Genomic DNA, 15,656 nt, shown 5'->3' on the forward strand with positions numbered 1-15,656 from the left:
AATAAGCTACAGGCAGTGAAAGTTATTTCATGAACATCTTTATTGTTTGCGGCAAATTGGATCGAAAACGTGATAAAATTGGGTTAGGCAAAATCAGGGGTAGACAAAATCTGGGAGTGACAAAAATCGGGTCAACCTCATCTGAGTGAATATACGCATTCCTAGTACAGTAGCCGTTTGATAACTGCAAAATGTTTACTTTTCAGTTTTCGAATGCCGTTCGATAACTGCAACGCCTTCTAGACGTCAAACGGTTGTCAATCGAACGTCAAATACAAGAAAAGTGTATCTAAATGTGCGGCGCAATGCAGCTGTCATTGAGTCTGACATCGGTTTGAAGTTTAGCGGACCGATAACTGTAAAACGTCTGCTGTAGTTTTTGTTTTTGCCATGGTACTAGGTAGTCTATGAACTCCATATAGGAATGATCTGTAGATCAACCCACGAACGGAAGGCTATTGATATATGTTTGCATTTCAAGTAGTTCAAGTTGTTGTCATTAGCTCTGGGCAGTTATTGAAGAATAAACAAGATGTGAAACCTCATCTTGATATATTAGCATTCCAAGTAGTTATTTTTGTCTTGTTGTTTTTGGTTCCAGGTAGTATACAAACTTCATTGATATCACTAATATGAAGTCTATGCTTTGGAAATACAAAATGTAAATAAATTGGAACGATACAACTTCACGCCGAGAACGTGAGAAAAAAACAGGCTAATATCGCAAAGATCATGTACCATATTAAAATTAGATTAAGGCCACTCCTCACAGAATCAAGTTTCAAAAGTGCTCGCGTTTTCAGGGCACACCAATCGATACTGGAGGCGGCGCACAACTGTATTTTTTGTTGATTTAGCTTTGCTGCGTGCTTGAAAAAATAAAAATGACAGTTGTGCGTTGCTTACTTATCGAGTAGTGTGCTCCCGAAAACGCGAGCACTTTGAAACTTGGATTCCGTAAGGAGTGACCTTAAAGACCCTCTAAATATTCATGTAAGCCTAGAAGTCTAACTCCATAAATTTCTAGGATGACCATTAGCATATGCCATGAACGCATTTTATTCATGGGCCCCAAAGGCATGTACTAAATTTAAAACAGGCAGATATATCTCTGGTGTAGATCCTAATGCCTTACTTCAGGGTTTTCTTGGATGACCATGAACATTTAAAATGGTGCATTTTACTCTACGTACTATAAAAGGCATGCATAACTATTCAACTAGGCCGAAGGAACTCTGGTTACGCGTGAAGTTCTTGCTGATTGTTCAAGTGTTCTCTTGGATGCCCATGAACATATGCAATGAAAGCGGTATATTCTATGTACCAAAAAGGGCATATGCTACTTTTGAAACAATCCGAAAGGTTACGTGTGAAGATCCTGAGGCCTATTCTAGCATTTTCTTGGAACATCATAAACATATGCAATGAACGCATCTAATTCCATGCACCACAAAGGGCATTTAGAACTTTTGAAACATGCCAAAAGATCGCTGGGTACCCATGCAGATTTAAAGTCCTATTCCAAGGGTTTTCTTGGATGACCATGAACCTATGCAATGGACGCAATCTATTATATGTACCACAAAGGGCATATAACACTTTTGAAAAAATCTGAAATATCTTTAGTTTCGCGTGTAGATCTTAAAGGCCTTTTCCAGGGTTTTCTTGGATGATATGAACATATGCAATAAAGGCGTTCTATTCTATAACCACAAAGGGCATGTACCAGTTTTGAAACAATCTAAAAGATCTCTGGTTGCGCGTGTAGACCTGAAGGCCTTTTCCAGGGTTTTCTTGGATGACCATGAACATATGCAATGAAGGTGCCAGAGGACTTATCCGAGAGATTTCTTCGATAGCGCAGAACATATGTAATGATCACATTTGATTTCAAGATGCGCAGAAGAGCATGTACCACTTTTAAGACAAGTCCATAGACCCTTGGTTACGAGTGTAGACCTTAAGGCCTTACTCCAGAAATTTCTTGGATGACTCGGAACATATACTGTGAACGCATTCTATGCTAAGTACCACAAAGAGCATGTACCGTGTTTGAATTTGCATTATAGGCCTTTGGTTGCGAGTAGATCTTCAAACTTTACTCAGAGATTTCTCGGATGACTAAGACATCATTTCAGGGATTTTTGCATTGCCTGAAGCATATACTGTAAACACCTTCAATTCTAAGAAGCGCAAAGAGCTTGTAGCATATTTGAAACTGGCTGAATGGCCTTTGGTTACGCGTGTAGACTCTTAAGCCTTACTTCAAAGATTTCTTGTATAACCATAGGCATAAGCTGTAAACCTTGACAATAGGCAAAAAGTATATGAGTTTCTGTTTCCAAAACTGTCAAAATTATCCAAATCGGTTGAAAATTGTTGAAGTTATGAGAATATCAATTTAGTGGAACACGGGTACCCTGTCGGCCATCGACGTGTGTTTTTTTTGTTGGCCGCATAAGGGTTAACTGACATAGATTAAACCAGAAATTAACATTGTTTCGCAATCTTATCGATATCATTGAAAACAGCCTGAAAGTTGGCAATTAATGGTTCATCCATGTACTGTACATGGGGTGACCAATAAATATCTGATGCATAAAAACATAACTTCATTTTGGTCACTCCTTTTTCATCCGTCTCAAGTTCATGTTAAGCGATTGGAATATGTTAGTATCTCAATTACAATCAAACTTTGGCCGCAAGACCTCAAAATTGCCGTTTGAACCAATTTAAAGGTGTTTCAGGTGCATGTTACGAAGAGTCCTATAATGCATGTACTCCTGCATACTGGCGTCCAGCAGGCACTTTGGTAGAAAGCTTTACATTTTAGGTAATTTTAAAGATAAATAATAGTTGATTTGTGAATTCTCATTAGGAGCCGCTAGAGTTGAGGTAAAAGTATGCAATGATCATACTTTCGATAAAATTTTCCTACACATTATCTAAAATTGATCGAAGAAGCTCAGGCTTGTCCAAAATATGTACATGTCCAAAATATATCATTTACCCTATGTTAAGGATTATAAAGGCATAAATTTGGTACGTCGCTGTAATCAGTAATTTTGAGATGAGCATCTGCAGCCAAGCGACTATAGGTATACTTCACGCTGCTAGGCACAAGAGATAGGCTATCAGTGATACGCTCTCGCAGCTTCACTGATAGGTGCAGATAGCAGAAATTTTAGTTCTCTCCTAACCGCCGCCGGTATAGTTGTCGGTCGGCCGTGTAGAAATTTAAAATTATTACAGTCCACCAATAAAGTGTATAAAGTGAAACACAAATAAATTAATTTGTAGTGACCGTATCACTAGTTTTTCTGTTCACGTTTCGAATAAGTTTCGCGGGTGCGCACTTTAGTGCAAAACGGGGAAAACCCAACATTTTGGTCCTGGCGATCCGGATTCGTCGGACCCGTTAAACTTGTTACAACAGTGCGCGGATAGTGATTGTAGTGCGATATCGGCCATCGAATTGCCGGACAATAGATTAGTGCTTCTATTTGGTCCATATATTGTTCCGTTGGCGCGGAGACGCCATCCTTCAGTTAAAGTGATTGACCGGGCGGTGACCCGTTGAGAATAGATATAGTGCTTTGGCGTTGCTTTGCCGTCGCTGCTGGGCTGTTGGGATTTCGAGTGTGGTTGCCGCAAATATACAGAGGATCGAAAGGATCGCTCGCTGTTCCTGTGGACCACCGTTCCTGTCTTTGAAGCCCAGGGTGGACATCTGGAGATCGCCGAAATCAGCTAAGTACAGTGTGTATGAGATTGCGTGGTTGAGGTGAATTGGCTTGGTTTGTACTGTGCACCAGCCATTGAAACTCTACTGAGGGTAGACTGTTTCATGCTCACGAGGAGCATAAAATTGCATGCAAGATTGTACATTCCAGTAGAACACAGTGGGGAACTTGTTTGTGATTCTCCGGTTTTTAAGATTTATCGCCTTTTGAAGGCACAATTTGAGATTGCTGGAAAGAGATTAAGTCACTTTTGATTTATTTGGCCTGTCTTCTGTCAACTCGTTCGGTCGCTTGAGGTCTCGGGAGTGAGTTGCGCTAGTGCATTGAATAAGTGAAGTGATTTACTAATAATGCCAGTATCCGATCTACGAGCGCTTGTGAAGCAGGAGCGCCATGCGTGGATTACGTTGCAGAATATAGAGGAGTTCTTGGCAGCATACGATGAAGAACATGATAGATGTGCAGTTCAGTTTCGCATGAAGAAATTAGACGAAGTGTACGATAAATATTGTGAAGTGCGAGTGCAAATCGAAGTCATCACTGATGAAAATAGACGTAGAAGACGCCGCTAAAGATGAAACCGGAGAGGATAGTACCAAACAGGTGGCCATGGCTGAGGCTCGGAAGAGAAAGAACGAGAAAATTTTAAGGAGTTTGAGAACAAGTATTTCCGGTTGAAACAGCATCTCTTTTAAAAGACGGCTGAAAACCCTAGAGACGTCGTGGAGCGGCAATCAGCAGTTGAAACTCGCCAGCCGTCAAGAATGAAGTATCCGGAGCTAAGACTTCCTGCCTTTTCTGGGAAGCTCTCCGAATGGATAAATTTTCGGGACAACTTTAAACCGTTGATCCACGATTATGGTCAATTGAATTTGATAGACAAGTTCAATTATCTCCAAACGTCGTTGAAAGATGATGCGCTACTACAAGTCAACCAAATTCAAGTCACAGCTGCGAACTATGGACTAGCCTGGGCCACTCTGGAGTCCAAATACGAAAACCACAAGCTTATTGCACAGGAACACATGAGAGCAATTTTTTCGGCTGCTCCGATGAAGATGGAAAGTTTCCAGGGGTTGAATCATCTTCTAACGACATTCCGAGTCAACCTTCAGCAACTGGAAAAGTTAGGAGAAAATACCGACAACTGGGGCACTCTGCTAGCTTTCATGCTTTCCCAGAAGCTGGATGACGATACAATTCGCCACTGGGAAACGTGCCACAGCTCAAAGGACATTCCTTCGTACAAGCCGATGGTGGAGTTCCTGGAGAAGCACTGTGCCATACTTCAGTCTACGTCAGCGCGAAGGAGCAGTGATTTTAAGAAGCCTCTCAAGAGCCAAGTGGTTCACGCTGCAGTATCATCAAATGGAGGTTGCCAAGTCTGCAACGGTGGAGCGCATTCCATTGAGCAGTGTAGGCGCTTCGGGAAGATGAAGGTTATCGATAGGAAGGTTATTGTGCGAAAGTTTGGATTGTGTTTGCAGTGTCTACGATCTGGTCATTTTGTTGCGGATTGTTCGAGGCCAACGTGTGGCAAATGCGGAGGCAGTCACCACTACATGCTTCACCCATACGTTGCTCCGGTGAATCACGAGCAAAATTCGATTCCTCCCTCCTCCCAAGTCCCACCAAAAAGACCTCAAGCCGCGAACCCACCGCCACAGCAATCCAATCAGGCCCAAAACCGGAACACTTATCACAACAACCCACAGTCTTCACAAACACCAAGTACATCTTCGCAAAGTGCGTTTATCACCTCCCACCAATACTCCTACTGTACACCACACTGCTACACCACCAGAAACACATTACCACTCAAATATTGCGCTTTTGTCTACCGCTATCGTGAAGCTCGGTGACCGCTATGGAAACACCGTACTTGCACGCGCTTTGCTGGACAACGGATCACAGATCTGCATTATGTCTGAATCCTTGTCTCAGAAGCTGAGATTTCAGCGTATGCGAGAAAATTTGCCTGTGAAGGGAGTGGGTGGTAGTTCATCAATCAGCAAGCAAGCAGTGTTAGCCTCGGTTTCCTCTTGTAACTCGTCGTACGTATCGTCTGAGCTGAAGTTCTATGTGCTGCCGAAAATTACGTCGAACCTACCGCAGCAAAGTTTCGGTATTTCGTCTTGGAGCATACCAAAGGGTATTTCACTTGCGGATCCAAGTTTCAACGAATCTGGTGTCGTTGACGTGATTTTGGGAGCAGTCATCTTCTACGATCTTTTGTTGGAAGCACAACGGAAGCTTCATGGTTCAAGATTAATTCTGCGAAATACACAGCTCGGGTGGATCGTTGCTGGAAGTGTTCCAGAAAATTCTGTTGTCAGCTACAATACGGTAGCTTCTACGCCAGTGACTACCGAAGAACTATTCGAGGAGTTAACTAAATTCTGGGAGCTGGAATCATGCCATACTAAAAGCTGTTTGTCTGTAGAAGAGTCTGCATGCGAAGCGATATTCGAGGAGACGACTACCAGAGCCTCGGATGGGAAGTTTCGAGTGACACTTCCGAAAAGGAAGCACATGCTGGGAAGGTTGGGAGAATCAAAGGTCATTGCGAAGAAACGATTTCTTTCAATGGAGAAAAGGCTGAGTGCCAACACCGAAATGAAGGCCTTGTATACAGCATTCATGCATGAGTACCTGTACATGGGTCACATGAAGGAGATAACAGGAGAAGATGGAGATTCAGGCCCAGAGTATTACATCCCGCATCATGCAGTGTTAAAACCAGACAGCACGACGACAAAATTGAGAGTGGTCTTCGATGCATCGTGCTCTACGGATTCCGGTGTTACTTTGAATGACATCTTGATAGTGGGAAAAGTCGTTCCAGTCGACCTCCCAAGCATTCTGCTACGTTTCCGGTTGTACAAGTTGCAGGAGACGCAGTAAAAATGTATCGGATGGTATGGTTGCACGAGCAGGATCAGCAACTTCACTAGATATTTTGGAGAGACGAAATTCACGAGCTCTTGCGAACTTACAAGCTTTCCACTATAACATACAGGTACAGCATCAGCACCATATCTTGCAACTCGGTGCTTGAACAAGTGTGCTGAAGAGGGCAGGGATCACTATCCGGTAGGCTCAAAGGTGGTCAAAAAGAGCTTTTATGTCGACGACATGTTGGCAGGTTCACACACGGTCGAAGATGGCGTCCAGCTTTGTAAGGAAGTTCTGGAACTCCTGAAGGGATCCGGGTTCAATCTGAGAAAATGGAATTCCAATAGCCCACAAGTATTAAAATCGATTCCTTCTAATCTGAGAGATGACCGTCAAATACTAGACTTGGATGAGAAGGCAACTGTGAAGACGCTGGGCCTTACGTGGGAGCCAGCTACCGACACCCTGTGGATCAAAGTTCCAGATTGGAGGCCAGGTGGGCCAATCACTCACCGTGTTGTGCTTTCTGAGATTGCACGTCCTGTTTGATCCATATGGACTAGTTGGTCCGGTGGTCGTTCTAGGAAAACTTTTTCTCCAAGAATTGTGGAAGGCCAAGTACTCCTGGGATGAGCCGCTAAGCCAAGAACTGCAGACACAATGGTTGGAGTTTAGGATCCAATCTATGCGAATTGGATACAGTCTCAGTTCCACGGTGGATCGGTTTCGGGAGAGACATTATTTCGTGCGAGTTCCACGGATTCAGCGACGCAAGCGATAAAGCATACGGTGCTGCAGTTTATTTGCGCTGTATGGACTGGAATGGAGATATCAATGTCAACCTGCTAATGGCAAAATCAAAGGTTGCGCCGTTGGAGGATCTTAGCAGGAGAAAAAAGAAGCAGTCAACACCTAGGTTGGAGTTATCTGCAGCTCTACTGTTGGCGCATCTCTATGAGACCGTTTCGACGAGCATGGCGATTAAAGCAAAATCTTTCTTCTGGACGGATTCTACAATAGTTAAATGCTGGATTTCCTCGCATCCATCGAGATGGCAGGCATTTGTGGCAAACCGTGTATCGGAGATACAACATGTCACAAAAGGTGGAGTGTGGAACCATGTCCCGGGAATCGAGAACCCCGCTGATATAATTTCGAGAGGGTCAACTCCAGCTCAAATAGCGAACAATTCTCTGTGGTGGGATGGCCCAGAATGGCTGAAGAAGGATACTCAATACTGGCCGGCAAGTACTCACGTTCCAGAGCAGCAGTTTGATTCGGTGACCCTGGAGGAGAGACCACTAGTATCGGCAGTTCTACATATTCTGCCTCCAAACGAGATTTTTACGTTGCGATCAAGTCTGCTAAGTCTCATACGACTGACTGCTTGGATGCGCCGTTTCTTGTTCAACTGTAAACCCCGGAACAAGTTCCAACGAAAGTCTGGAATTTTAGCTGCCACTGAGCATGAAGAAGCACTGCTCGTTTTGGTGCAACTTGCTCAATCAGAGAGCTTTCCATTGGAATTGTCAGACCTTGCATTGAAGAATGAAGTCAGATCCACCTCTAAGCTCCGAAGTCTCAATCCTGTGATGATAGAGTGTATACTTTGCGTTGGCGGCCGGCTCGGAAATGCTCCAATATCGCGCAGGCGTAAACACCCGATGATCCTAGACAGCCGGCATCCGCTTACGAAACTGGTCGTTAGCGATTACCATCACAGACTGCTCCACGCAGGGCCGCAGTTGATGATATCCTGCATCCGTGAAAGGTTTTGGCCATTGAATGTCAGAAATCTAGCAAGGAAGGTAACGCATGAATGCGTGAAGTGTTTCAGAGTGAAACCACGAGTTAATGAGCAACTCATGGGAGATTTGCCACTCGAGAGAGTTTCACCAGCTCCTGCCTTTCAAAGGGTAGGAATTGATTACTGTGGACCATTTGAATTACAGCCTTCTACGCGGAAATGCGCTCCGACAAAATGTTATCTCTGCTTGTTTGTTTGCATGGTTTGCAAGGCTGTCCACATTGAAGTCGTAATGGACCTCACGACCGCAGCATTTCTCGCCGCTCTAAAAAGATTCGTGGCCAGGCGTGGGAGGCCGATAGAAATATTTTGCGATAATGCTTGTAATTTTGTTGGAGCACGGAGACAGCTGAATGAGCTGCAACGAATGTTTCATCAGCAACAGCTGCAAGAACATCTGTCGGCGGAGGCCGCTCAAGACGGCATAACCTTCAAATTCATTCCAGCTAAGTCCCCCAATTTCGGCGGTTTATGGGAGGCCGCAGTAAAATCTTTGAAGGCTCATATGAAAAAGGTCATTGGCAACAGGATGTTAAAACCTGACGAGATGAGTACCGTCGTAGCACAGATAGAGGCATGCCTTAATTCGAGGCCCTTGACCCCACTCAGCAATGATCCGAATGACCTGAAGCACTAACTCCAGGGCACTTCTTGGTGCAGCGCCCATTGTCTGCAATACCTGAACCCAGTCTTCTGGAGCTACCGGAGAACAGACTCTCTAGGTGGCAGTTGATGCAGCGGTTCAGTCAACTGATCTGGAAGCGATGGTCAACTGACTATCTATCGAATCTCCAGAGCCGTAACAAGTGGACAAGGCATAGAGATAATCTGGACGTCGGAACTATGGTTCTTTTGAAGGAGGACAACGTTCCACCTCTCAAGTGGAGACTGGGACGTGTAACCGAGATCCATCCAGGACAAGACGGCAACGTGAGGGTTGTCACCGTTCGCACGAAGGAGGGTCTCTATCGCCGAGCTATCTCCAAAATTTGTATCTTGCCCATCCTTGATAACCAGAATGGTGAATCGTCAACGTCAACACAGCCAAACTAAGTATTCACGCCCCCATATGGGGCATCTAAGGCATCTTGCGATACAATCCATCGCTATTGCCTGGGGGCAACCTCAAAGTTATGTATATAGTTTATTTGCAATCCGGAAACATTCTGACGCGTTCCCCTTCGACAGTGTTCACCAATCTTTGGAGGAATCGTCATCTGGTCAGGAACCTTATCATCTACTATCATCGCAGATTCACCAAAGCTAAGTACGCCCCCATTTGGGGCAACCGTTGGCGAATTCGTGGCTATCTAGCCACATCTGCCGAGGGGGCGATGCCTAAGTTATGTTACCATTCATCAATCTTGCATTTCGGATCCAAATCGCTTTTTATTTTTGGCAGATATGGATCGTCTACGGCTTCCTGGTATGCAGTCATCATTCTGATAATTGATTATCAACTCAGTTCGTATGGCCCCATTAGGGGCAAAATGGCGGATCGCGACACTGCATGTCGCATATGCCAGGGGCCGCATTTTAAGTTACGTTCATTCATTGTTAAGCAGTATTTCGGAAACCAATCGAATTCCTTTCCATCAGGATCAACTTCAGCATCACATCAAAGCTCAACAACTCATTGGCTCTTGACACGTCGGCGACGTCCGCATCGAAGTTCCTCAAATCAACCCTGAGACGACAACTGGTTCTCTGCAACACGACTTCCGCTAAGCATTTCACGCCCCCATTGGGGCATACTTTGGCAAGGATAGAGTTTCGTCTGTTAACGCCAGGGGGCGACAACTAAGTTATGTTTCCCTCCATTCGAATGTGTTCCGGAATCAAACCATATTCTTCTCCGACAGGTCACGGAGAACCGATTCCACCGGCCGATGCCATTATAATCGATCTAATCAGCGGAAGTACGTGAGCAACGGAGTCAGCAGAAGTTATCAAGAACTATTCAGATCAGAGGATGTGGACAGTATCAGTAGCGGCGAATCCACTTGACGGACGGTCAACCTCACGCTACGGCGCACGAGCAAGCAGTTGCAGTTGGAGAGTCTTTGACATCGAGAGTTGATGCAGCCGAAGAGGATCATTTTTGAATACATGTAGATATAAGTACTAGTGTTGATTTGAATTTTGTTTCGAGTAAACTCAAGGCGGCCGGTATGTTAAGGATTATAAAGGCATAAATTTGGTACGTCGCTGTAATCAGTAATTTTGAGATGAGCATCTGCAGCCAAGCGACTATAGGTATACTTCACGCTGCTAGGCACAAGAGATAGGCTATCAGTGATACGCTCTCGCAGCTTCACTGATAGGTGCAGATAGCAGAAATTTTAGTTCTCTCCTAACCGCCGCCGGTATAGTTGTCGGTCGACCGTACGGCCGTGTAGAAATTTAAAATTATTACAGTCCACCAATAAAGTGTATAAAGTGAAACACAAATAAATTAATTTGTAGTGACCGTATCACTAGTTTTTCTGTTCACGTTTCGAATAAGTTTCGCGGGTGCGCACTTTAGTGCAAAACGGGGAAAACCCAACACCCTACATTAATCGTGTTTATAATAAGAATTTTTATAGAAAAACATTAGCTGTACGCTCAATTTTGTCACATCTAATAGGCGTATTTTGAGACTATTTTCAAATAAATGAACTTTAGAGAAAAAATTTCAACCATTTTATGTAGGGTAAGACACCCAGAAATCGCCCTCCCCCCAGTTTTCGCCCACCTATTTTAAAATCCTCATTTCTCGTAAACTAGTTGTTGAAAACAGTTACAGTTAAAGTTTTTCCATACAAGCATCAATCAATCATGAAAAAAACCTGAACTTTAACTGTTTCCAACAACTAGTTTTCGATAAATGAAGGTTTTAAAATAGGTGGGCGAAAACTGGGGGGAGGGCGATTTCTGGGTGTCTTACCCTACGCATACATTGAAGGAAGGGATGAATATTGAAATGCATTAAAAACAACCGAGCCAACAATTAAATTTCCTTTGGAATTTTTGAATTTATTCATCTAATCCATGCTGTACGCTCAATTTCGAGAGTGACTGTACATGAACCTCCAGTTAACAGCGCTTATACACAAAAAGATCAAGAAATTGAAGAATAATAATCGAAAAGCAATTATTATCTCCGATTAGCGGAGATAATGAATTCTAGAGAATAAATTGGATGGATCTTACTTGAATAGATGAATTGTTGCCGAATATGGCCTGGACTACATCTGATATTGAAGCAGTGCGGTAATGGGGAACATCGGGTCGTCTAGTTTGAGATGGTTGCGATAAGAGGGCTGTTTATTTCATCAGATGTTCATTCGCATTTCAAACGCAGAAATCCGCCGCATGACTGTTCGTCTCTTCATTTTCTGTAGGAATCGTTGGCAGTATCCTCCAATTTCCCGAAATCTGGTTTGCCCAAAGATTCGCGGAATGGGAAGCTTCTGAGTCAAAGATCTCTTCCTTCATACGGCGGCGTACTCCTATGTTTATCGTTGGTCTTGGATCTCCGGGTTTTCTAATACTTTTTTAACTTTTTGCACTTATTTTATATTCGATGACAGGAGAAAGTTTTGTTCCTGTATTTTACCATGGCTTGCTATATCAAAACACTTCGATGATATCCATTGCATAAAAACTCTATTGCTCTTTGGTACGTTCTATCTTGGAATACCCTGTCGTTGTTTGGGCTCCTTACTATCAAAATGGAATTAAACTATTAGAAAAAGTTCAACGCAAATTTATTCGCTTCGCCCTTCGACTTCCATGGAGACTTCCATGGAGCGATCCGCTGAACCTTCCGCCTTATGAAGATCGATGTATGTTAATTGATCTGGGAGTTATTGGAAACACGTCGGAATGCTTTTAAAGCCTCGTTCATTGCTGATGTTCTTCAGTCCCACATTGATTGCCCTCGTGTACTAGATATGTTGAATATTGACATCCGTTTTCATGAATTTCTTCGTCTTCCTGCTTCTCGTACAAACTTCGGATATAATGATCCTATAAATAGTAGGTATGTGTCGTGTGTTCAATCGCCGTTATCCTGTTTTTGACTTCCACTTGTCCCGTGTCACCAATAAGAATCATTATCGTGAGGTGTTTGCTAGATAGTTAGTTGTTAGTTAGTTAGTTAGATAATTTATTAAGCAAATTTTGTATGTATCATTTGGAAATTTTTTTTCTGTTGATATGAAAAGAAGAGGAGGTTTTGCGCCCATTTGAGAAAGAGCTGTTATTAATAGCTCTACACAGTATAAAAATGTTACAGCATGTATGATGTAACAAAAAGGCTCCGTTCGATTCGACTCAAATTTCCATCACTTTTTAAAATTACATGTCGTCGTTACTATGGAGCTTGTATTCAATATTGCATACAAGAAAAAGTTGGATGTAAAATTAGAGGCTATTGAACACAAAAACAAGCGTTTAAATATTTCCATGGCGTGTAATTTTCAGAATTTTTAACTGTGTACTCAAATGGGCTTTTCCCTGCTCCAGAAAATAAAAAAATATTAATTTAAAAAATTATTAAATTATTAAAATTATTTACACAACTCAGTCAACTGAAATAAATAGAGCATACTCATTATCGACAACATGCATCGACGCCTGCTACATGCGAATAACGAAACAGCCCATAACGAAATGCGCCAGCAATACTATGTCGCCAGTCTGCGTACTTTGAGGTGTAGCGAAATTGCCAGTTTTGGAAAATAAGGTAAGTAATAAGTAAGTAATAATAATCATATGTAGTAGGTATATAATAAGTAAGTAATAAGGTTCCCAAACCCCCGATGATGGCCTCGCTACCTAGGGTTCGACTCACGCCGTTCGTGCGTGCATTTACGTATGTCGGAATGGACTATTTTGGTCCGGTGGAAGTTAAAATCGGCCGAAGTCTGGTGAAGCGGTGGGTGGCTCTATTTACTTGTCTAACTGTGAGAGCCATCCACCTAGAAGTTACCCATACACAGAAAAAAAATGTGAAAAGTAAGCAGCGCGTAAAACTTGAGTTGCGGATATCTACGCTATTCTACGCTGAAACGGTTCTCTTCCTAACAAGTTTGCGTACAACTTGCAAGCAATATTGATGATTCACGTTAAATATTGTATACATTTAGGCTATATCACGCGTGCAATTACGCTAATAATGATGTTCCATTTATGTGCATGATTTTTAGTGTAAATTTCATTGAATTTTTCTATCTGTGTAGTCTATCATCACAATCATGTGTTATGGCTTTCCGACGATTGTCGCAAGACGAGGCGCACCACGTGAAGTTTATTAGGACAATGGAACGAACTTCATAGGGGCAAGCCGTCAGTTATCCGAGGAGCAACACAATATGCAACAAGCGAATAAGGACTGTGCTACAACATTCACGAGTGCCCTTACCACCTGGTATTTCAACGTTCCTGCATATGGGTGGGCCGTGGGAGCGATTAGTCAGATCCGTGAGAACAGCTATGAAAGTAATTTCCGATTGTAAGACACACTCCAGCGGTATCGCCGTTCAGTTGTCGAGCCTATATGCGGACTAAAGACAGCTGTATGACCAAGTATCCAAAAATAAAATATTTTTCCGGGGATGCTGGAATGCGATTTTAGGTGAACAATAGAATCTCTGCGATCTAAGTATATGGGCGCCGAGTGTAAGCCGTACTCGCGGATGCAACATGTATGCTTTGGGAGTTGGTGACGCTATGCGCTCAACTGCGACTGATGGGGCGCCGGCGAGTCGAAGCCGTTCTCGCGGATGCACAACATTTGGCGGGGGAGTTGATGGTAACTATCAGCGCCCAACTCCGCATGGAGGCCGAGGTGCGAACCGTACTCGCGGATCAACATATGGCTTTGGGAGTTGATGGTAACTATCACGCTCAACTGCGACTCATGGGGGCGCCCGGTGCAAGCGTCTCGCGGATGCACAACATGTTAGCTTTGGGGAGTTGATGTAACTATCAGCTCCTGCGACTCGCGGGGCCGGCAGTGCGAAGCTACTCGCAAAAGCACATATTGGCTTTGGGGAGTTGATGGTAACTATCAGCGCTCGCTGCGACTCATGAGCCGCCGGCGATGTGAACCGTACTCGCAAAAGCACAACATTTGGCTTTGGGGAGTTGAGATAACTTCAGCGCTCGCTCGCGACTCATGGGGGCGCCGGCATGACCGTACTCAGCACAACATGTAAACCGATTGGTTTACTATTTTTACACAAGAGTTGATGAGTTCATACTGGGAACCCTGGGCGATTCTGGTTTTAATAGCTGAAATAGACCCACAAATTTTTGCTTTAGGGAAAGCTTCTGGTTGTCGACTAAGCGTGACTAAACAGGACGGCAGGGCTGGACCAGAAATATCCCAAAATAAATACGGGATGCGAATGCATTTGGGACTGTGAGAATACTTTCAATGCAGAATCAAGACCCGCTGGGCGCCGGCAGGTGAAGCGTACTCGGATGCACAACATTTACTTTGGGGGAGTTGATAGTAACTATCGCGCTCAACTGCGACTCATGGGGCGCCGGCAGTGCAGACCCGTTCTCGCGGATGCACAACATGTTAGCTTTGGGGGAGTTAGTGCAACTATCAGCAACTGCGACTCATGAGGGCGCCGGCGGTGCGAAGCCGTACTCGCGGATGCAAACAGTTAGCTTTGGGGAGTTGATGCCTATCGCGCTCACTGCGACTCATGGGGGCGCCGCAGTGCGAAGCCGTTCTCGCGGATGCACTGTATAGCTTTGGGGAGTTGATAGTAACTATCGGCGCTCACTCTGCGACTCATGGGGACAGTGAAAACCGTACTCGCAAAAGCACAACATGTTAGCTTTGGGGAGTGAGTATGACTATCAGCGCTCAACTGCGACTCGTGGAAGCGCCGGCGTGCGAAGCCTGCTCATAAAAGCACAGCATGTTAGCTTTGGGGAGTTGATATACTATCAGCGCTCAACTGCGACTCGGGTCCCGGCAGTGCGAAGCCGTACTCCGCTTGCATGTAAAACCGATTGGTTTACTATTTTTGTAACCAGAGTTAATAGTAACTAATACAGACCCATATACGATTCTGAGTTCTAATGAGCTGAAATGACCAACACAAATTTTTGCTTTAGGGAGAAAGCTTCTGTTTGTCGCTAAGCGTGACTAAACAGGACGGCAGGGCTGACTCTTTTGCATAACACCACGGAATTCAGGGTTA

General features: G+C 43.9%; 2 protein-coding genes across 2 annotated transcripts; both read left to right on the top strand.

The window, feature by feature from the left end:
* Positions 1-4,507: 4,507 nt before the first annotated feature.
* On the top strand, positions 4,508-6,647 carry LOC134206782 (uncharacterized). The gene is made up of 2 exons (XM_062682506.1): positions 4,508-5,489; positions 5,548-6,647. Exons 1-2 carry the CDS (start codon positions 4,508-4,510, stop codon positions 6,645-6,647), a joined length of 2,082 nt encoding a protein of 693 aa, XP_062538490.1.
* An 803-nt stretch (positions 6,648-7,450) lies between these two features.
* LOC134206783 (uncharacterized) lies at positions 7,451-9,082 on the top strand. The gene has a single exon (XM_062682507.1). It carries the CDS (start codon positions 7,451-7,453, stop codon positions 9,080-9,082), a length of 1,632 nt encoding a protein of 543 aa, XP_062538491.1.
* Positions 9,083-15,656: the final 6,574 nt, after the last annotated feature.

The sequence above is a fragment of the Armigeres subalbatus genome, chromosome 1 (genome assembly GCF_024139115.2).
Source record: "Armigeres subalbatus isolate Guangzhou_Male chromosome 1, GZ_Asu_2, whole genome shotgun sequence".
Lineage (NCBI taxonomy): Eukaryota > Metazoa > Arthropoda > Insecta > Diptera > Culicidae > Armigeres > Armigeres subalbatus.

Excerpts from the sequence above, each read along its gene's own strand:
- LOC134206783 (XM_062682507.1), top strand. The coding sequence starts at position 7,451 with ATGGACTGGAATGGAGATATCAATGTCAACCTGCTAATGGCAAAATCA.
- LOC134206782 (XM_062682506.1), top strand. The coding sequence starts at position 4,508 with ATGAAGTATCCGGAGCTAAGACTTCCTGCCTTTTCTGGGAAGCTCTCC. Across the intron at positions 5,490-5,547 it reads ACCAAGTACATCTTCGCAAA|AAACACATTACCACTCAAAT; the intron begins GTGCGTTTATCA and ends CTACACCACCAG.